Source organism: Rhamphochromis sp. 'chilingali', assembly GCF_963969265.1.
Source record: "Rhamphochromis sp. 'chilingali' genome assembly, chromosome: 19".
NCBI lineage: Eukaryota > Metazoa > Chordata > Actinopteri > Cichliformes > Cichlidae > Rhamphochromis > Rhamphochromis sp. 'chilingali'.
Genome location: NC_137946.1, coordinates 28,902,147 through 28,925,012, shown reverse-complemented (window position 1 = coordinate 28,925,012; position 22,866 = coordinate 28,902,147). Strand labels below are relative to the sequence as shown.

Sequence of the window (22,866 nt, the reverse complement as noted above, 5' to 3'; positions counted from 1 at the left end):
CATCAGTTTTTCCAAGTTCTTCACATTATCTGTGTGACTTAGAGGGCAGATGGCAGCAAGGCAGAATTACCAAGTAGGGCCTGACCGCTGGAGATGAAGAAATGCCAAACTAGCCCTCGAGACCCAAATTGCCAAGCAATCCCCTGAATGGACAACTCATGAAGAAGGTGAGGCTCCAAGAATATTTAAAGCAGAGCTGAAGTTCAGCCAATCATTTCGTTTCAATGGTTCATTCATGTAAAGCAGGGATGGGCAACTCCAGGCCTTGAGTGCCGATGTCCTGCAGGTTTTAGATGCAAAGCCACAGTTGGATGTAGAGGACTTTTACTCATGGAGGTAATATAAGTATTGTTCTGTGATGTACCAGTATAGATGTGCCTAGTCATCATATATGTTCTCTTGGCTTCTCTGGTGACTAGAAAGTGCTATGTGAACTGGTATTGGTGTCATCCTAAGGGAAACTCCATTTACTTATTACCAATTCACCTATGTTAACAGTGCATACAGAAAGTATTCAGTGCTTCTTGCTTCCACATTTTGTCATGTTATAGCCTTATTCCAAAATGGATTCAATTCATTTTCACTTCAGAAATCTACACACAATATCCCATAATGATAAAGTAAATCTTGCAAATTCAGTTAATGCAGTTAAAACCACCCCCATCACCTCTGTGGACTCATTCCGCTTCCTGGGTACTACCATCACCTAGGACCTGAAGTGGGAGCCCACCATCACCTCCGTCATTAAGAAAGCCCAGCAGAGGATGTACTTCCTGAGGCAGCTGAAGAAATTCAACCTGCCAACACGGACGATGATGCAATTCTACACTGCAATCATCGAGTCCATCCTCACCTCCTCCATCACCGTGTGGTACGCTGGAGCCACTATCAGGGACAAACAGAGACTGCAGCGTGTTGTGCGCTCTGCTGAGAAGGTGATTGGCTGCAGACTCCCATCTCTGCAGGACCTGTACACCTCCAGGACACTGGGGCGTGCAGCTCGGATCTCAGCTGACCCTTCTCACCCTGGACACAGTCTGTTTGACCTGCTCCCCTCAGGCAGGAGGCTCCGGTCCATTTGCACCAGAACCTCTCGCCATAAGAACAGTTTCTTCCCCTCTGCTGTTGAACACATGAACAATAACCGTATGACTGTTCCCACCACTAACACATGACCCTACGCTGTGTCACTGCATCATTCCATGTTTGGCACTGATCACCACCTGCACTCATGTATATATCATGTATATATCTATCTATCTACTTAGCACTTTTAATTCTTATTCTCATTTTTATTTTCATGTCTATTTAAGCTTAATTTATAACAGTATTTATAACAGTATGTTTGCACTGAAGCACCGCAGCAATTTCCTAATGTTGTAAACCCGCTCAACATTTGGCAATAAAACCCTTTCTGATTCTGATTCTGATTCTAAAAGGACTAGATGTTAAAATAAAAAAACAAAATATAACATCCACCACATTCATAGCCTCTGATCACTACTTTGTTGAAGGACCTTTCCCAGATGTTAAAGCCTTTTTGTGTCTCTTTGCGTATGGTCCTAGAGAATTGGCAACACCTATTTTGGGGCAGTTTGTTCCTCTTTGCAGAAACTTTCAAGCTCCATCAGGTCGGATGGGGTGCATGCATTCACAGCCATTTCCAGATCTCTCTAAAAATGTTCAGTTTTATTCAAGTCTGGGCTCTAACTGAGCCATTCAAGGTAGTGATCCCCAGTCTGAGGTTAAGCCTGGAGCAGGTTATTATCAAGGATGTTTATGTGCATTCATCTTTCATTTCCTGCTGCCGAAAAACATCCCCACAGCATGATACTGTGACCACCATGCTTCACTGTAACAATGATTTCGACCAAACGATGGGCACTGCCTGGTTTTCCCCAAACATGATGCTCGACATTCAGGCCAAAGAGTTCAATCTTTTGGATGGTCTGAGAACCCTCCTGGTGCCTCTTGGCAAACTCCAAGCCGGCTGTCATGTGCCTCTTACTGAGGAGTGGCTTCCATCTGTCCACTCTGTCATACAGGCCTAATTGGTCGAGTGCTGCAGAAATGGTTGTCCTTCTCTCCACAGAGAAATTATGAAGCTCTGTCAGAGTGATCATAGTCACCTCCCTTCTATGCCGTTTGCTCAGATTTGCCAGTTGGCCAGCTCTAAAAGAGTTCTGGTGGTTCCAAACAACTTCAATTTACACATGATGGAGGTCACCGTGCTCCTTTAGTGCTGCAGAAATATTTCTGTACCCTTTTCCATAAACCAACATCCATTGGACAGACACAATACAAACACTAACCTTTTGTCAGTGTACTCCTCAGTCATATGTTGGCCATGTAAACTGGAACTGGCCATCAAAAGAGTATGATTGGATATTTTCTCTCTCTTTTCACACCATTCTCTGTAAATCCTAGAGATGCTTGTGTGGGAAAATTGCAATAGATCAGCAGATTCTGAAATACTCAGACCAGCGGGCGCCAACCATGCCACAAAGTCACTTAAATCACAATTTTGTTTCTTTTTCAACTTCAGCAGATCTACTTGATCTTCTCTGCATGCCTACATGCATTTAGCTGCTACCGTGTGAAGTGCAGAATGGATGTTTGCGCTATCGAGAAGTGGCCAGTGAGTGTATATTTAGTCTTTGTTAAGATCACAGAGCTGCTTGGAGCTGTGCGATGGTAAAATCTACAGCGTGTTCATCATCGGTGCTCAGCCTGACCCTAATTCAAAGGACAAAGAAAAACAAAATAATTCTAACTGACAAAAAGTGTGATTGGAAAACATAGGGTTAGGTTTAGGATTCTTTCCCCTTTAAGTACCCACCACCTGCATTCATGTCACTTTTCCATCAGAACCAACTCTGAGACCGGCACAGTGTTTCAGGACCACTTACATCCTGTGCAGCTTTCCATGCGCCTCTTTTCCTCATTTGCACCTATTTTTGCAGAAATTCAAACTTGCATTCAAAACCTGGACAGATAGAAGCTCATAAGTATTGGAGAACATTTGGCTCCATTGATTTCCTCCTGTCAGTAATATAATCAGAAACAGCAACAGCGTGCTTACCCAGCTCCGGACAGTCTACCAGCAGGAACAACGCATAGTGCATAAGCCCAACATGCGTCAGTGCTGACAAAAGCTTATTCTTATTTTGTTGTGCATAAACTATTTAAAGTGCATAAATGAGTCTTTTTATTACACTGGGTGATGTTCTGTCTTCACAAACAAACAACGCCACTGTGTTTATTTTGAGTCCTCATGCGCCATCCTGCTGTCGTAAATGCTCAACAGAGCACAGTTTGTGTGGGCTTTGGTGTCATCCAGGGATTTTCAGACAATAAGAAAAAGAAAAAAAATGCCAGACTTGTGTTTAGAGGAAAGGATGAACACTTTATTTTTTAATTCAAGAAGGCAAGGCATCACATCCCGTGTCGATGAATGCAATTTATATGAAAAAATGGCAAATATGATTCATGCAGTATCAACCACAACACGGAAACTAATCCGTGCAAACAAGGAGGAGGCACAGACTGTCCAGCAACAGAGATGTGATACATAAAAAACGTGTAATTGGATGAAATAACATGTAATTTTAGTCTAAGGCGGATGACTATAAATCAACCACTTAGCAATGCTGAGAAAACAGTATGTTTACTGCTGTTTATGGAGTGGGAGGAGGCAGAGAAAAGCTACACAGTCAAGAAAGACATTAAGAGGCGGTTATTATCCATCATCTGTTTGTGAAGCTCAGTGCTTGTCATGAGGTCCTTAATGGGAATGAAAGTCAGTAAACAAGGAGTGATTAATGTTTTAAATTCACATCCTGTTACTTATTCTGATAAATTCCCACAAAATTAAGAGGGAAAGCCAAATGTCTGCACAGGAGCCAAATGAATGACTACTATGATATGGTGTAATGTGGCGAAACCTCCCTCCAAAGTGTGTTTCATCTATTATCAATAGTCATAACCTGAAACTCCAAAACACTGCCAGGCATAGAGCCAGAAGGTCTAAAGCACCATGTCAGTTTTGATGCCAAGTGTTCCCACTCTGCTCTCATTCACGAGCACAGCAAAGAAGCAAATGAAGCTGGTTGGCTCTAAGCAAAAGAAATCTGGCATGTATTTGCACACCTGTAGGAAAGAAAATTTCTGGGGAAAAACTAACAGAAAATCATTGCCGTCCTCCTTAGTACCACTCGTCTTTTCATTTTTAGCTCATTATTTTAGTTTCCTGTCCTGAAACTTTGCTCACAAAACAGCAGGCAGCAGCTGTTTTCAGCAGAAAAGCTCAGATAAGAGTCGTGCACTACAACTAGACCATGCAAGAAACCGTTTTGCAGGAAATGAGATAAACTGTTTTTCTCAGGAGTTACTGACGTGCAAAACAGAGGTCAAATGTGAGTGAATATCGGGTAGGCAGTAGAGTTGCCAAAAACACAACTCCAGATGCATAATGATTTAGCTCCACGTCTGCTGGATGAATAGGCAGCTGCATGAGGTCATAAATTTCACCGTCATGTTTTCAGCTTGTTCTGCTGCCTTAAAGTTGCCAATCAAAGTTGCCAATCAAATGCATATTTAGTAAATGCTACAGGAGACATTATTTTCTTACCTGTGCAAAATAGATAAATAATAATAAAATATCAGATGACTGAGGGCTCACAACCACACAGGAAGCAAGTGACGATAAAAATGTAACAAAAACAGAGCTCGGGTATTGTAATTATAATCAGATCCGGAGAGACAGCTGCACGAAAAACAAAATAAAGAAATCATAAACCACCATGCCTCTCGACATTTAATTCTGGTGTTTCATTCTGTGGCAAAAATGAGGATATTTACCAGTAATTTGTTATGATAAATAAAAAAAAAACCCAGTACACCACATTTATAAGTCACCCATTTTTAACTAGAGATATAGCAATCAACTGGGCATGGACAGCGTGGTCGACATGGAAACAGGCCAGTCAGCAAAGACATAAAGTTTGCTAGTTGTGAATATTTTTGTGAATGAACTGAACAGCAAGAAGTCTTAGCAGACTCAAGTCACTCTCACCTAACTGAACACAGACATAAAGAATCTAACAAAGGCTCGGAGCCAGAAACATGCTAGCAGCCTCGGTATTAGCAATGCATCAAAGCAGTTACAAAACAAGAAAAAGGAAAAAAAGAGTTGGTGTCTTCTTATTTGGGGAAGTTATAAACCAAATACCAGAAAATAACAGAACAGATATTTGTTTTCTTTAATAAAGCTGTGGCACCTGCTTTAGTTCAGTGGGTAAAGTACAGTATGTCCAGTAAAGGCGGAGCAAGTCAATATCTGCTAATTATTTCAGAGCAGAGCACTTTAGTCAGTTATTTCAGTGACAGAAGATTTTTAAAATTTAGTGCAATTTAATAAAATGTATTTAATTATGATTATATAGTTATTAGAAAGAATCAAATCAGGAATCAGTCAAGAAAATCACAGTTGGTGCATCTCTACTTTTAACTCTGTTAAAGCTTTAGGTCTGCATTATTAGAGGCGTGGCCTTTCTGAGTTACAGGTAGGTGCTGACTCAGCTGGCCTTATTCGTAGTTGCACTAAAAGGCTATCCAGTCTTTATTTAAGTCGATGAGAGAAAATCTAGCAATTTAATTGTACGTAACTAAAAGGTATCTGTGTCTGTACCATACACAGTCTGTGGTTGCAGCTTGATAACCAAGCTAGCAAGAGACAACTTACTGGAGATAACGTTTTGTCCAAATGTGATTGATAGGTTTGTAGCATAAACCTATTCGCTGGAACGTTAAGACAATATAATTACACTGCAAGCAAGATGCAAGTAGGCAAACTTCTTCATGGTACTCGTGCACGGGAGAGAACCAGACAAACGCCGTTCCTTCGCTTGACCCCAGTAGCTCTCGTCCGTCCTCCCGTAACACTGTCCTTTTATTGAGGTTACATGAATATGCATAGGTTCATTAACATACGACGTCTACATAGAGTACCGTGTGTGTGTGTGTGTGTGTGTGTGTGTGTGTGTGTGTGTGTGTGTGTGTGTGTGTGTGTGTGTTGCTGATCAAAGGGTCAAACATCCTTGGTCAGGAAGAGGGTAGACTAGACCCCCCCCCCCGGTGAGGAAGTCCAGCAGTTCATCTAAACAGAAAAGCACTTAGACTAGAACAGACGTAGCTACGTTAATCCTACCATAAAACAATAAGAGAAGGTATGACCTCTCTCATGCTCCCAGGATGTAGGTGTGGAATGCACACCAAGCCTCTGTAGCCTGTTAAAGATCACACAACTTATCACTACACAATTGATTATACACCTCTAAGCATCTATGGTTAAATATTTCTAAGCATAAATGACAATCAACAATACAAAACCTAACAGTGATCCACAACAGCAACACTGTGATGGACACGATGCAAAACTGGGATCCTCAAATTTAATGAGTGGCAACATCATAGCTGCTACGTCCATCTTTTGTATACAGTCAAGTAGGGAAGCAAGCACAATAGGCCTGTGTTCTGGTCTTACAAAGCCTATAATGGTCTGCTGTAAAAGCTCCCTCAGTAAATAACAGTTGTGCTGTACCGAACGTTTTTCTGATATTCATCTTTTCTCATATCTGTAAACTTTGCAGGTAAAATACTGGAAAACACACTTTAGCCTCTGCAACCATAATAATATTGTTAAATCAGTAGCTTTGGCAGTCGTAACTGAACATTACTACCTCAATTTACTAAAAATATAATGTTAAGCCCAGGTCATTTTTCTGAAAGGGGGTAATTCTCTTCATCTGTAGCTTGCCGCTGCACTGTGAAGTTAATGTTGCTCTCTTCTATAGTCTAATCTTTGATTTATACGTTGCTCTCTTATGGGAATTACATGAAACACGAGCTTCTTGCAACATTATGCGTTCACAGGGGAAGCAAAGCAATCTCTGTGGAGAGTAGAGTTCAATTTACACCACCAGAGGGCAGGGTTAGCAGATAAAGAGTTGAGAGACTGGATCAAAAGAACCTGAGCTCCAATTTCTTTGCCTTTCAGACGCTGTCCTTCAAGGTCTGAGTGTTGAGTGTTTTATAGCACTAAAATCCTGGAGAATAACACTAACATATATAAAAAGACATAAAAATGAGACACTCCAATCAATAAAAGCTGTAGTGCTGAAATGGATGCAAGTGCTTGCATTCAGACATTTTTCACTGACTCTTTGCCCTCCTGGTTTAAGCTGATGAGTTGGTTAATATTCAGCCAAAGTGTAGGGATGAAATTTAGGCGTCAGCGCGAACCATTATGAACAAGAACGTTTGTAAAGGTCACTCTTACTCTTGACTCCCTCATTTGCACGGAGTTTCTGGGTGACTGGAGAGTTGGAGTCTCCTTGCAACGCTTGTTAAGAGACCATTAATCAGATTTCTCCAGGCTCGGTATGCAATTTGAGATTGTTTATCCTTTTGTCATTTGCACCCCTACTCTGAATCAGGGCGGCGTAAACAAAGGGCTCAGTTCTGTTCAAAGCTGCTTGTTAGTGCCCAATATAGCTGACTGCTGCTTAATGGAGAAATCAAGACAGTCCAACACACATTTCCTTCTCTCTCCAGATAAATTTAATCAGAAGTTAACGATCGACGGCACAGCTGGTTAAAAAAAAGCCTTTTTTGTTTCAAATATGGACCAAATATAATAATGCAAATGAAAGTTGCAATGAGAATTAATGAGCTTGTACAAAGAACTACAAATTGCTAGATGGAGCCACTTTGCTCTTGTGGGTCGATTTTCACTTAATTTGGCCTAAATTGGCCTAAACTTTTTAACTTTTAACATTTTAACTTTAAGAAAAAAAAAACTTTTTCTTGTTTTCCTTAAGCTCAGAGAGTGAAATGGGTGCAGAATTACCAACCAAATGAACAAAGCACGCTCTACCAGCCGTTAATTTAAGAATAATTGAGATTTAGTGAAATGTAGGTCTCATTTGTCTGGTCTGTCATTACAGTGTCACGGTTAAACATCAACTGCCAGACAGTTCACAAAAGAGAAAATATTGTATCGTGAGTATGTTGGACCGATGCTTTAGCCATGAGATCATTATTGTGTTTGTCATGGGTGGTTTTAAACAGATCAGAACACTTCACCTCACTCACGGTCGTTCAGTTCCAGTGGGGTTCATTTCGAAGCATTTTTAATGCGACCGTCTGCCAAATAAACCATAATGTGGCTTGGTGTGTGTTATAAACCATGTCCTTGACTCTGTTCCAGTTTTCGTGACTAAAATTCTCAGATTTAATTAGTCTGTTGCTTAGCACTAATTAGCAGGAATCGTGTTGATGCACTCATAGAGTTTATGCTTGGTAAACAAGCTTGTTAGCTGATAACTAACATCACAGTGTCTTTTGTAAACAGCCTGTGGTTCGAAACCATTTCAGCAATTGGGCTGCATGATCTGATCAATGTATTTTGATAATCACCTGTTATTTAGCACTATCTACCCATGATCTGAGTGTCACTACTGGCAAAGGTAATGTTGCACAGGTAGTCCAGCTCGTTCAGGATGCACGACATGGCATGGCCTCATGTGGCGAGAGTATGGATGCAGTTCCTTGAGGATGAAGGAAATGATACCACTGACTGGCCCCCATGCTTGGACCACCTGTATGGCATTACTTTTCAGGCCATCCGACACTGCCAGGTTGAACCTGTCCAGGATCCCTCACGACACCATCCGTCATCTCATTAGGAGGGTGCCCTAATGACATCATGTTGTCAGGCATGCATCCAAGAACTTGGAGGTCATACAAACTACTAAGTAACATTTTGAGTTGCTGCAATTAAATTCAGTAAATGGACCAGCTTGCTGAAGCGTCTTTAACTGTGATTTCTGGGGTGTTTTTGAATTCAGCCCTGTGTAGGTTGATAATTTTCACTTCCATCAAACAACTTGGCATCCTTTCATTCCCAGCACATTACCCAGTCCATATCAGTATAGATATGGCACATTTTATTTTCTCATTGAGACTGATATGTTTTCAAAGTGTTCCTTTAGCTTTTTTTGAGCGGTGTACAGAGCCCAACCCAAGAGACTGTGTCGACTGAAACAGGTGGTAAATATTCTTTCATGATAGGAAATGATCTTGAAATCAAAGTACAAATATTCAAAAAGAACTGAACTGATGCTGTTAACAGTTAACAGAGCTGGAAAAGCTCTGTTCTTCCATTTGCGACATGTACACATACATGTATTCTAAACACTGCTACTATAATTATCATGTTCATAATGTATGCAAATAAAAATGCTGGCATCATCCACTCGAATGACAGGGATGCACTCTGCCACATTAACAAAAATCTGGAAACATGGTAATTCTCACGAGGAAAAGTCGAATTTTCTCTATTTGGTAATTTTATGGTGCATCATGTCATTGCTAAAAATCAACACTTGAAGGGAGAGTGAATACAAATTGTGGGTCGTGGTGTAATTTTGGTGTCCCTCTCATATCATCTCTCAGAGCAGCTGCAGGCATTCGGTGCATTTTTAGTAACTTAAAGGGAAAGTTCACCCCAAAGTCAAACGGTGACAAAACACCGGCTGTACAGATGAAGCTGCAGGAGCTCCTTGGAGTGCAGCAGTAATATCTCTTTTCAGAAGTGATGACTTTGCTGATGCAAAACTTTGTTGTGAGCAGATTTATGGTGGGCCAGTGTCATTGGTGCCTTCACCGGAAGGCAGAAAGAAAGAGATTAGGAAGTGAATCTGGCTTAAGAGTTGTTTTAAAATGATGCTCTTGTGAAACTTGAGTCAGTCATCGACTGACGGTTTGCTCTTCCTCTGCGGCTCAGCAAATAAACTCCTCACCCTGCAGTTGTTTGGTGTGAGGATCAATCTGTTTTCAAATTCTGCTAGATGTCTTTTTGATCCAGCACCCATCCTGTGGAACACTGGATGTGCCCATCTTTTTCATCTTTTCTTTTTTTGGGAGGGGGGTTACAAATGTGAGATATCAGAGGCCTGGCGTGATTTTGGAACATCTTTGCATTGAACATTATTGTGCATGAATCATACCTAAGCTCTCTTGCTCAATAATCAGGTGAATACAAAGGAAAACCTGAAAGAAAGCTGCCAGTCGCTTCAATTAAACAACAAAACACAATGAAGTCATTTTACAGAGGCATATCTGAGTCTGTAGAAAACTCATTACCTGTAACAAAAGGTTCAGACATTATTTATAACTCCACTGAGGGGACAGTGTGCTATCAGCATCCAGAGTAAAACTGCCAGTATGCATCATTACCCACAGAAAACACGGTCACCAAGGTGTTTGTATTTCAGCAACATGAAGTCAAATTTCGGAGGTAAATGGAGTATTTATTATGCACTGCGTTTTATATTCAACCTTCGGACCCAGGGGTGCACTGAAGCAATAATTCAAGCTGGGAGTTTAAATCCACCCGTGGCCACTCGGTGCTCTCACCTCATGCGAATCGACTAACCCGATGTGTTATTTAAACCGTCACAGCTCAGTTTGTCTTCTGGCCAAAAAGAATTCACTTTGGAAAACAAGCTTGAATAAACACGGAGAGATAACACACAGCTGAGTGATACACTCAGCTGTGTGTTATCTCTCTTTTTGACAAATGAATTAAACTTAAGTTAGAAAGGAAATCTGTATATATAGCTATATATGGGAAAATGACACCTTTTATTAAGATATTACCGTATTTTTCGGACTACAAGGGGCACTTAAAATCCTTTAATTTTCTCAAAAATCGACAGTGCGCCTTTTGTATAAATTCTGGTTGTACTTACTGACCTGTAAGCACAACCACAACCACAATCTGTCAAAAAATGTTTTAGTATGACTTTGGTAAGCTATGAAGCAGCACTGCTTGATGGATTGTCAGAGCATTACGGCTACCGTAGTCAGGAGCCTCCTGGAGTAATCTGGGTCCAAAACGCCGTCCGCTTCAGGTTCCAAAGTCAAACGAACACTGCAGCATCACTGAGAGTTAAAAACTTTCATCTTTAATAAAATAATCAGTGTTTACCAGGTGTAACAATTAAGTTTAACATCCAGGCATCCATGAAAACAGAATTTATTAAATTTAACAGAGTTAGAAGTTAGCAGGAAGTTAGCTCGCTAGTTTCCGCCTAAACATGATATAGCATGTTCTGACTGAGAGATTTCTGAAAAAATTAAAACGTACAGCTCTGCTATCACTTCAAACATAAATGAAAACAGAAAACTAAACAGCAGTGACGTTTGTAGGGTTACTGAAGTTGGACAGCTGGTATATAATGATGCGCTATGTCGCTAGCAACACAGCTATGTTAGCATAACATAAACACAGTGAAGCTGGAGGATGAATGCTAACTTTTTTCCACTCAATAAAAGTTAACGCTAGGGTTTCTGGTGGTTAGGGACAAATGCAATCGCATGGCAGGATGCTGTAAACAGACCAAACTTCAGTCAGGAGAACAACTGAGATAATCCATCCACAATACGAGGTTAGTCATTAATATACTGCAACAACATGGGGATAGAGCAGCTGCAAGAGAATTCAGCATTAATGAATCAATGGTACAGAAGTGGAGGAAGCAAGAAGAATGAGTTGAGTAAAGTTTGACTTATCTGACTGCTTTGTTTCGCTTAATGTGCCTTATAATCCAGTGCGCCTTATGGTCCCAAAAATACAGCATAAGTGTTATTAACATAATATCTTTAACTCTGATTTTGACCACACTTTTCAACAGTTTGAACGTTATTTGGATGACAAATTAAGACATATTAAGCCTATTAAGCTATGGGATCCACCAATCATTACATAAACAGATGCACCGACCAGACAAGAACAACAGAATTAGCTCATGTAAAGACAGCTCTGTATCTGTGGCAAAAGCTTAAAGAAATAACTTTGTGTGTGTGCATGTGCATGTTTTACCTTGTGCTTTTTACTGACCTGCTCCCTGACTGGCACTTATCTTTTAGCACTTAGCTCCATCTTATTCTCTGCCTCTCTCCTCCACCTTTCCTTGTGACAATCCATTTTGTCAGGCATCTATTATGTTTAGAGAGGCAGGCAGACATTGGCTGCTGCGCTGATAGAGAGAGAGGGTGTGATGCCTGAATTCTGTTGATTCATTCCTTGTTTTTATGTTATGGCTGTTCTGACCCTCAGGCCATGAGAAAAAGTCCAGTTTGGACCTCAGGAACATTTATGATGCGGGGGTTTTCCTTAAAGGTGAGTCACTGCAGAAAGCGCCCCTAATTTTAAATTCAAATTCAAATTCAAATTTTTATTTGTCACGTACACAGTCATACACAGTACGATATGTAGTGAAATGCTTGGACAACTGCTCGTGACCTAAAGAAAACAAAAAAGGAAAAGGCTATGAATAAGAAAGGAAATAAATATGAAAAATTAAAAAGGGTAAATTTAACTAGGAAGGAATAAAATATAAATTAAGGTTAAAAATGAAATAACTGTACAACACAAATTAGAATGAAGGGTAAATTTAACTGGGAAGAATAAGATAAAGATAAATATATAAATTAAAGTTGAAAATAAAATAACTGTACAACAAAATACACAAGACACAATATAGAACTATATAAGAATGTATGAAGAAATCTAAATATAAATAAATATATACACAATAACAGCAGCTGTACAAGTATTAACCGGAAATGAAGAATATAGTGACCAGTGTTGTGCAAAACCAAAGTCCAGAAAGTCCAGTGTGTGTGTAAAAAAGGACTGAAGGCTTTATCTCCCTCTCAGCTCTGCCTTTTTGAGCTGCCATTAGTCTCAGTAACAAGTAACCAAAATATTTAAATGGAAATGGCACCAATGGCAGGCCATCCATTGTGTGCACTGCATTTTTCATATGGCCGTCGTCCAGTTGAAAAATGTAGGAAAACATTGCTCACCTGATTTTCACCTCGTATGCACTAACGGGAAGGAAAACACATTTTTTACATTGTAGGTAAGCATCGCTTTTTAGTTCTTGCTTGTCATCTGATTTCATCAGTGTTGGTCAAGTTACTTGAAAAAAGTAATCAGTAACTAATTACTGATTACTTCCCCAAAAAAGTAATCCTGTTACTTTACTGATTACTTATTTTCAAAAGTAATTAATTACTTAGTTACTTTTTAAAACACGATTTACAACCTGAATAGGTGATAAAGAAATAGATCTTTCAGCCCAATTCTACTTTTTCTACATAATCCATCATACAAAATGTAATCAAATGGAAAAGTCCCTTTTTAAAACTTGTTTTATTAGTTTTAATCTTTTAACTTTATGCATCAAGCAAAAATTTAATTATATGCAACATTTTCTGGCTGGAAGAAATTTGTTTAATATTTAAACCTATTTTCTGCACATTCCAGCACATAAAATATTTTTTTTGTGTGTTTACACTCAGTCTTTCAAATAGATGCAAGTAAAACACAGCAGAAAATAAATAAAGTCAAAGACTAGCGGTCCTTTTGCTCTATTTTCACCTGTAAAGCAGGAGTGGGGTAGGCGGAGGTTTACCCTGGTGCAGGTGTGCCGCAGCGGTCAGTGGAAGAATCCGCGAGTTTCTCTGTGAATTTCCCATTACGTCGTAGCGCATTCGGTGCTTGCTTGGAAGTTTAGGGGGGTTTTTTCGCTGTAAAAAGAAGTTTTCTTCCCACGCACAACAGACGCTAATGTTTTTGTCACTTTTTATGGAATCAAACTCAAAGTAAGGTCAGTACTTCCACGCTTTAAACGCTGCACGCATACTCTCTCCCGTACTCGATATGTGATCCATTGTTGATCTGCACACAGCTGTTGTCACAAACGTCACACTCGCTTACGTCACTGTCATGAGACACTCTCGCAAGAAAATCACGGTTTTAGTAACGCAGTAACGCAGCGTTCCTACGGGAAAGTAACGGTAATCTAATTACCGTTTTTGCAATAGTAATCCCTTACTTTACTCGTTACTTGAAAAAAGTAATCGGATTACAGTAACGCGTTACTGCCCATCTCTGGATTTCATCTGTTGTGTAAATTGGACTATGTTTGCTTACTAAGAAGTTGTAGATTATATATCCAAATAGTCATGTTTACATTGTTGGATCTTTCACTCAGATGGTAAAGGTACTGAAATGAAGCCAACTGTGTGTTTATGTGTCCTACAACACTTAAATCATCAGCCTGAGGGTTAACGGTTTTTCTCGGCTGCAATGTGACACAAAGCTAACGAGCACATACAGAGATATGCAGAGATTTACAGTAACTTAGTTCATGTTAAGTTTCCCAGAAGAAAATGTTAGAAGACAGAGACCGACAGCAAAGAAGAGACATCCAGGGTTTTGCAGCTGTCGTTTCAGACTTTGACAGGATTGGACAGCCAGCTTGTTTTAGATGATGACATTTTACTGTCTTTAGAGGTTGATGTCACAAATATTAGAGTAGTAGTGTTACATTTTTAATATCTCTTGTAATCGAATTATAATGGCTTCTATTTATTTCAAACAATAATTTAAAATCATAAATATGTTTCTGGCATTTGTAACAAAGCAAACAGCATGAATCACGGAGAACTGAATGAAATATAAAGTAATACGTCCATGGCTTCAACTTTGTAATGAACTCAGATGGTAAATGGTAAATGGCCTGTATTTGTATAGCGCTTTTATAACTCAGTTGCTTGTAAAATATAATGTACTGATTTTTACTCAGAAGACGGGGAAAGAATACTATCCACACACTAAAAAGGATGCTATTTATACAATAAGGCTTGTATTATGTTTAGAGTAGCTATCATTGTTATCCCAAGCAACAGACTGGGAAAGCAAGAGGTGAAGAAGGAGAGCAGCAAGAGTGAAAGGGAAGGTTTGCAAGATGGTAGTGACCTGCTATGATGTTTGGGTTGGAGATGATAGCACTGATAAAAAGCAATGAAGCCAAGTTGGAGGTGGCAGAGTTGAAGATGTTAAGTTTTTCATTGGGAGTGACCAGGATGGACGGTATTAGACATAAGCACATCAGTGGGACAGCTCAGGTTGAGCATTTTGGAGACAAAGTTAGAGAAGCAAGGCTGAGAGGGTTTGGATATGTGCAGAGGAGGGATGGTGGATATGATGGACATGAAGGTGGAACTTCCAGGCCGGAGGAAAAGAGGACGACCACAGAGAAGATTCATGGATTTTGTGAAGGAGGAAATGCAGAGTGGTGGGAAGGAGGTGGATGCTAGTAGAAGGGTGAGATGGAGGCAGATTATCTAAAGGGAACAGCAGACCACCACTGAGACTGTATCTGTTGAACCAGAAACCCTGGCTGAATGCAGAGGTTCGCTGACAGACAGGGATGCTGCATCTAGGTCCACTGATGCTACGAGCAGGCTTGAGATGGGCAAAAGCCACAAAGACCCAGAAGATTAAGAGACACTTCTCCCACAACAACTAAAGGGATTTATGGAAAGGCACAGGTCCCAAAGTCAAACATTCACTGCAGCATCACTGAGAGTTGAAAGAATTTAGACAGTTTTTATCTTCCAGGTGTAAAAATTAAGTTTAACATCCAGGCATCCATGAAAACAGAACTTATTAAATTTAACAGAGTTTGAAGTTAGCATGGCGTTAGCTTGCTAGCTTCCATCTAAATATAATATAGCATGTTCTGACTGAGAGATTTCTGAAACAAATGAAGACGTACAGCTCTGCTGTCACTTCCAACATAAATGAAGACAGGAAACTAAACAGCAGTGACGTTTGTAGGGTTACTGAAGTTGGGCTAGCTGGTATATAATGATGTGCTACGTGATCGCTAGCGACACAGCTATGCTAGCATAACATAAACACAGTGAAGCTGGAGGATGGAGGATTTTTCCACTCGATAAAATTTAATGTGAGGGTTCCTGATGGTTAGGGACAAATATAATCGCATGGCAGGATGCTGTAAACAGACCAAACTTCAGTCAGGAGAACAACTGAGATAATCCATCCACAATACGAGGTTAGTCATTAATATACTGCTGCATGAGCTGGGCTGTAGTTACATGTAAGGTTTTAAAAACTGAGCTTTAAAATGAATAGCGGTAATTAAAACTGAGAGAGGCCGACAGTGATCACTGACTGTTTTTAGGGGCTCTTTGAGATTAAATAGAACAAGATACAAAGCATTAAAACATGTTAAAAACACAAAAGCCTTATTAAACGCAGGGTAGTTTGGGCCCAGAAGCAGGATTCATCACGTCATCACTTAAAGGGACCTGATTTCTTCCTGATGCTCTTTGAGGACTCAAACACCTCCCCTGCATCAGACTTACTCTAACACCAGATGACCTACTGCTCAGTGATAGTTCGTTAAACGAGGCCCTCATAAAGCTGCAGGCACTGACGCTATTCCAGGACAGGTACCAGAGACTGTCCACATCAGCTGTTAGCGCCATGCATCTCCGCTTTGATCATGTGCTCAGATTCTGGGTGAAAGTGGTGTCAGCTCTAGTGGATGCTCTTTTCCAAAATATTTTGACTTCATCTTCATGCGTCCCACTCACATTTTCTGTCTTTCCCACAGGAGCCAGTCGCTAATCAGTGAACTCTCGGTTAACCCATTCAGCAGCGCCCGACTGTGATGCTCCTAGCTGCCTTTTCTACTTGTCTCAAGAGAGCCACCAAGTTAAATTACATTCCTTTACTCCGAATGCTCTAGCGGACCTCTTTTGAGTTATCGACCCCGCATGCTGGAGTGGCTGTGAGTGCCGGCATTGATTGATGCTAGAAAAACGTCTTTCATATTTAAATGGTGCTTTTAAACAAGTTGTAGAAAAGTAAATCAGAATCAGAATACTTTATTGATCCCTGGGGGAAATTATTTTTTGTTACAGTGCTCCATTTTAAACCAACATTAAGACAAGACAGACAATACACTAACTAAGAATAGTACTAATATATATATATATATATATATATATATATATATATATATATATATATATATATATATATATATATATATATATATATATATATATATATATATATACACACACATATACATACACACATACATACATACACACACACACACACACACACACACACACATACATAAGTCACTCATAAATAAATGATATAATAATAATAATTCACTTGTCTGCTCTTTAAGGTGGAAATTTGGAGGCAGCAGAAATAACTTGTGACATATCACTTTCTAAATAACTGTGTTGAATTCATTAGCTATAAGCAACTTTTAGAAAAACATTAGCCTTTATTGGAGTTGTGTTTCTGGCAACCTAATGAATGGAAATCCAATACTGACTCTGCTTCAGATTGGTTTTTGTCTCCTGAGAGAAATGCCTGTCTCCACTGTGTACACCAGCCAATCTCTCAGAGTATCAATGAACTGCTTCATAATTTAGTGATATTTACGGTGTCTGCTGGATGCCAGCGAGTGCCTTCAATTTAAATTCTAAAGCTCTCCTTGGATGCTGCCACTCATTAATGCTTCGTGCTATTCAATATCAGGAGCTGAGCAAACGGTTATTTCAAAGCACCACGGGACTTCATAATGAAATGTAAAACACTGAGTAAGGTTTAAATGACTGCTTAAAGGGTATCAAGGTGATGCTGCAGGGGAAAACAGTGGTTGGAGCCTGTGGCATAACCAAAAATTACTAGCAATTACTAGCGTACTTAAAATCTCCTTACGTTTGGTCGGCTCGAAGAGGGGACCGAGTCTGCAACCACTTGTGTGACTTTGGTGAATCAAGAACAGCAATAAGACTGAATCAGTTCGCTGTCAGTTTACAGTCGAATATGTTAAAGTTGGCAATTACCGTATTTCCCGGACTACAAAGCGCACCTGAATATTAGCCGCACAAGCTAAAATCAGGGGAAAATCCTGTTTTGTACATACATTAGCCGCACCTGACCAAAAGCCGCAGGTGTTTCAATATTGACTTATCATATGTAAGAGAATATGCACAAAGCGAATTGTCAGGAAAGAGATGGCTGTTTGGAGACACACCCCTTTTATTAATATTTTGAAAATCAAGTTATGGGTACATATTTGCACATGTGCTGTGCTTCATAAATGAGTAACAAATGTAGTACATAACAGTAACCTACAGCACACCAGAAAAATAGATTCAGACTACCTTTTAGGCTCAGGTGCAGTGACACAGCTTTAACAAGAAGAAAAGTCAGTCATTCACCACCATCTTCCTGCGCACTAAAACCACCAAAGTCCTCTTCTCCAGTGTCGGATACGAACAGGCTCAGGATGGCTTCGTCATCCACTCTCAGCTTCTTTCCTTCGTTGTCACTTTCAAAACCAAAGATAATCCTCATTGTCATTGTCAGTGTCGGAGTCGAACACCCTCTGAAGGGCCGTGGCGGTGTCCTCCTCTTCATCATGCAGCAGTCCAGCCCTTCGAAATCCGTTGGTGATCGTGGATGTTTGCACACTTTTCCACGCTGTCAGAATCCACCGGTAGAGTTGAGCACAACTTGCTTTTCGCAAGTTTATCGCCGCTCATCATCCACGCCTCCCGCTGAATGCGTAGCGCTACTTTGAAGTTTGTTTTTCGCGCTACTTCGTACGGCACTATGTTGCCTGGTGGATGGACATGTGACCAACATACCACTCTTGAACCCCGATCCTTCCGCCAGGCAACGTAGTGCCGTACAACAGCGGAACAAACAAAACAAATCGTCTTATGATATCACAAAAATCATGGACAATCTATAGAAAAGCCGCACCTGACTAAAAGCCGCAGGGTTCAAAGCTTGTGCAAAAAGTAGCGGCTTATAGCCCGACAATTACGGTACATGCAATCTGTTTGTAACGATGATAAAATAGTGAAAATAGCAAATCTGTTGTGGGAAATGACCAAATTATGACCAAAGCCTAGACTTTTATTTAAATCTTACATTCTTGTTTGCTGAATTAAACTAAGATAATCCTCTTGAGCTGATAATCACTGTTTATCTGAACTGCTTTGGTTCTGATAGTGAGGAGATCTTTGGCACATATCCTGCGGGGATACTCTGCTTTTTTATTAGAGGAAGGACATAATCGAGGACACCTGTTCAGACGGCGCAAAATGAGGTGAGGAATGAAATCTCTTTGAAGGCATTGTTGTCGAGCATCGTTGATGACACATAAAGGAGGCATTTTCCTGTAGAACTGAACAAATAATTGATGTGCAGCACCTGTGTCAAATAATCATGTGAAATTAATACAGTTAACGAATGCAAAGGACCGGCCTCTGAACCCCAAAGCTACATTTAGTTACTCACGACTGACACAAGAGGGTGCTACATCATCTGTTCACTGCAGGAATGTTTGTTTTGTTTGTGAATGGGTGAAGGCTGAGCTGCAGAGGCTGGAGTAAATCTGCAGCCAGAATGATTTTCTGTTATGTAATGTGACAAAGCATTGAGCTCATGCTTGGGGTGTCTGAGGGTGAAAGTCAGCTTTGACATGTTGTGAACTGCACTCCTGGATATAGAGATTCACATACACGTAAGGGATTTTTTTTTAACATCACAACTGCTTGGACTTACTTACACATAAATCCTGTAGCTAATGCTTTCTCTATGTGTGGCTCTCTGTAAACACTGATGTGCTATGACAGGAAGGGTCTCACCTAGTCTGGCATCAACATCACCGGGTCACGGTGTCAGCCAGATCCATACACAGTAATGATATAAGCGATCTGAGAGTGTACATATTTCCACCGCCACCTATAATTGTGTAACAGGTGGTAAGGAATTAAATAACATGTGAAAACATCAGGCTGTAGAATTTGTACTCGGGGATGGGTGTATATGCACATTTAAACAGGTGGGCCTGCACAAATGAAACAATAAATGGGAAATAGTCTGCACTTGGATAGCTGCGTTTAACTAAAGCGAATTCTAATGTTTCTCATAGAGACACAAACAATTACCAGCTCAGCTGCCACACAAGGTGTTTGTGTGGCATCTGGAGAAACTTGGGATTCAGCGTCAACACTTAAAGGATCTGGAGATCAAACCGTCGAACACTGTAGTCAACAATGTTTCAGTCTATCACCTGAGCCGCATCCGCCCCAACAACATGCTTATGAAAATAAGATCAGGCCTTAAATCGAACCCTGGGGCACTCCACATGTAATGGAAATTAACAGGAAGGACATAACTGAGGGCAGCTGAATGATGTGTAGCAGTTAAAATAAAGCAATATGACACACGATCAGGTTTCCACCAGGATAACTGTTGCAGCTGCCGCAGCTGAGGCACAGTGGTTATGTGGTGCACTCAGTTCACGTAGCTCCATCTGTCCACTTTAACCTCTGATACTTGTAGTGCTTTGTTACTTAAAAAACAGTCCTTCATAGTTTTTAGTACTGTTTATGTGTAAAAATGGTTAACGAAAAATGAGGTACCTTATATAGCTTATAGCTAGTTGTTCATTATTATTATTATTATTATTATTATTATTATTATTATTATAGCCCAGCCAATAATCTAAAGTTTGTAATAAGCTGGTGAAAACAAATCCAATTCACTGCTTTGGCTGTTCATATAGCACCAGTTCACGGCGATAGTCACCTGAGGGGCTTTATATTGTAAGGTAACAACATTACCATCTTACCAGCCTTGCAATATTTGTATAATATTGCAGGGTATTAAGATATATGTGTTGATTAGTGTAATGGAAACAAATTAAACAACGAATTAAAATCTGAATGCAATGGCAGTAGCAGGAGCACATTTAGATATTTTGGGGCCTGAGGGGAGAACTCGCCTTGGTCGGCCCCTCTACTCTTATTGTTTTCTCACTCTGAAAAACCAAATCAGTGTCTGGTGGTACGCTGAAATTTTAGAAAACAGGTGAAATCAGTTTTCTCATTTGGGTGTTTGCAGTTGAGAAGTGAGACTGATTTTCAGCACTAAAACATCCTGGAAGGGATTCACAAAGCGTCAATTCATGCCTCATTGTCCAGGTTATCACAGCACGTGACACGCACAGACACACACGCACGCACGCCCACGCGCTCAAGGAGACACAAATTCACATGCGTCTGGCATGGCTGTGGATCGTCCCTCCCACTGACAGATGGATGGGGTTAATATCATAATTAAGCACCTCGGCCGACGGTTCCTGTTTACTGCTTGGTTGCTAGGCAGTGACATCAGCTGATCCCTCCCTCCTTCCTCTCTAATCCCTTCCCTCTCCCTCACAGTCCCTCTCTCTCTTTCACACACACACCACTCTTATGCTCTCTCTCTCTGATAGGCAGCGCAGACGTGGGCAGAGTGTGGGGGTATAGGAAGAGGAGAGAGCGGGAGGGTAGGTAGTAGTGTGTGTGAGGCTGTCAGACAGCATGGTCTGGGTCTGAGGACAGCACTGGAAGACAAAACAGCCGCCTACTGAACTCCATGTAGACCAGAGTGGTGCCATCCACAGATCACCTGGACCTGTCCACTCATCAGCACCCACCCAAGACAACACCTGCCTCTTCTAGAGAAGTAAGCGGAGTAGGACCAGGGAGGTGGGTCTGTTTATATTCTTTTTCTTTTATTATTTTCTCAGTTTTTTGGTTTTTGGAGTTGGCTCCTGGCTGGACCGCATGCATGACACAACGCAAAGGCGAGAAACCCACCATCAGCATCCAGGAGCACATGGCCATTGACGTGTGCCCTGGCCCCATCCAGCCCATCAAGCAGATCTCTGACTACTTTCCCCGGTACCCACGGGGCCTTCCCCCTACTCTGCCCCACGTTGGGCCCCTCCGCTCTGCCCTCTCCACCTCCTCAGCTTCTGCCTCCACGACTGCTGCTGCTGAGAGTGACCGCCCCAATGAGGATAACCCAGACCGGGCTCTTGCCGGAGCCTCCGCCTCCTTACAGGCCACCAAAAAGGACGAGGAGCCTGATGTGGAGGGATACGACTCAGATGACTCCAGTGAGTGATGATTTCCCCACTTGTCTCCATGCCACTGTTTACCACGGTGTTTCCTAACATTTCTACGTGTGTGTGTGTGTGTGTGTATCCCTTTCAGCTCTTTCTCTCTGCCTTTCTCTTATTACTGCATCTCCATTTTTGCCACCGGTTGCCAGGCATCCCTCCAGCCTTGTGGCTTTGTGGCTTTATCTGTCACCTTTCTCTTCTCTCAGCTCCCCCGTCCATCTCTTTCTATCTCCAGTCGCCTGGCGTATGTGCGCATGCTAACTCTTTGCCTCTCAGTCGACAGACAGCCAACTGTTGCTGCTGCAAAGAATACCGCTCCCCCTCCTTCTCCACCTCTTCAGCTCTCCTCCAACTGAAAGGATGTGTGATGTTATTGAAGTGAATGATTGCAGTCGTTGTGTGTGCATTTTCCTCTTCCCAGCGTCTACAGGGTGCCTGATCTATACTGTCGATCAGTCTCACCAGACTGCGTTTTCTCGGCTCCTTGATGAAGCCTCAAATTAGTCGCAGTTTTGAGCTCAGTGGGCTGCATCTGTAAAGCCCATCCACATTTTATACTGACTAGTGGCAAGACGGCCACAAAGTTCCTTTCATGTGACTGTATTGTCCATTCGTTGGCTTGTTTTGTGTTAGTTTCTAAAGCATGAAGATATGTGCGTGTCTGTGCGTGCATGTATGTGTGTGTGTGTTTGCATATCTCTCTCCATCACAGAGGGGAGGCTCCTTTTGAGAAAGCTTTTTGCCGAATGTCATTTCTTTTAATCTAACAGCTTTGAGTGGCCGAATAATAATAGGAATTAATATGCAGCACTGCTATTGCAAGTGACAGAGACAGAGCAAGATTCCAGCATCCTGCAAAAACCATTTTCACTCACAGCATAGATCTTGATGAGAAGATAACGTGACAGTCTTCACAACT

The 22,866-nt window shown here is 41.0% G+C and overlaps 1 protein-coding gene across 1 annotated transcript in view; it reads left to right on the top strand.

Moving 5' to 3' along the window:
- The first annotated feature begins 21,322 nt into the window (after window positions 1-21,322).
- Window positions 21,323-22,866, top strand: part of doc2b (double C2-like domains, beta) — a 185,171-nt gene continuing 183,627 nt past the window's right edge. Inside the window, exon 1 of the mRNA XM_080867163.1 lies at window positions 21,323-21,941. Within this exon, the coding sequence (XP_080723289.1) occupies window positions 21,611-21,941 (331 nt within the window). The 5' untranslated portion in view covers window positions 21,323-21,610. The remainder of the gene's footprint in view (window positions 21,942-22,866) is intronic.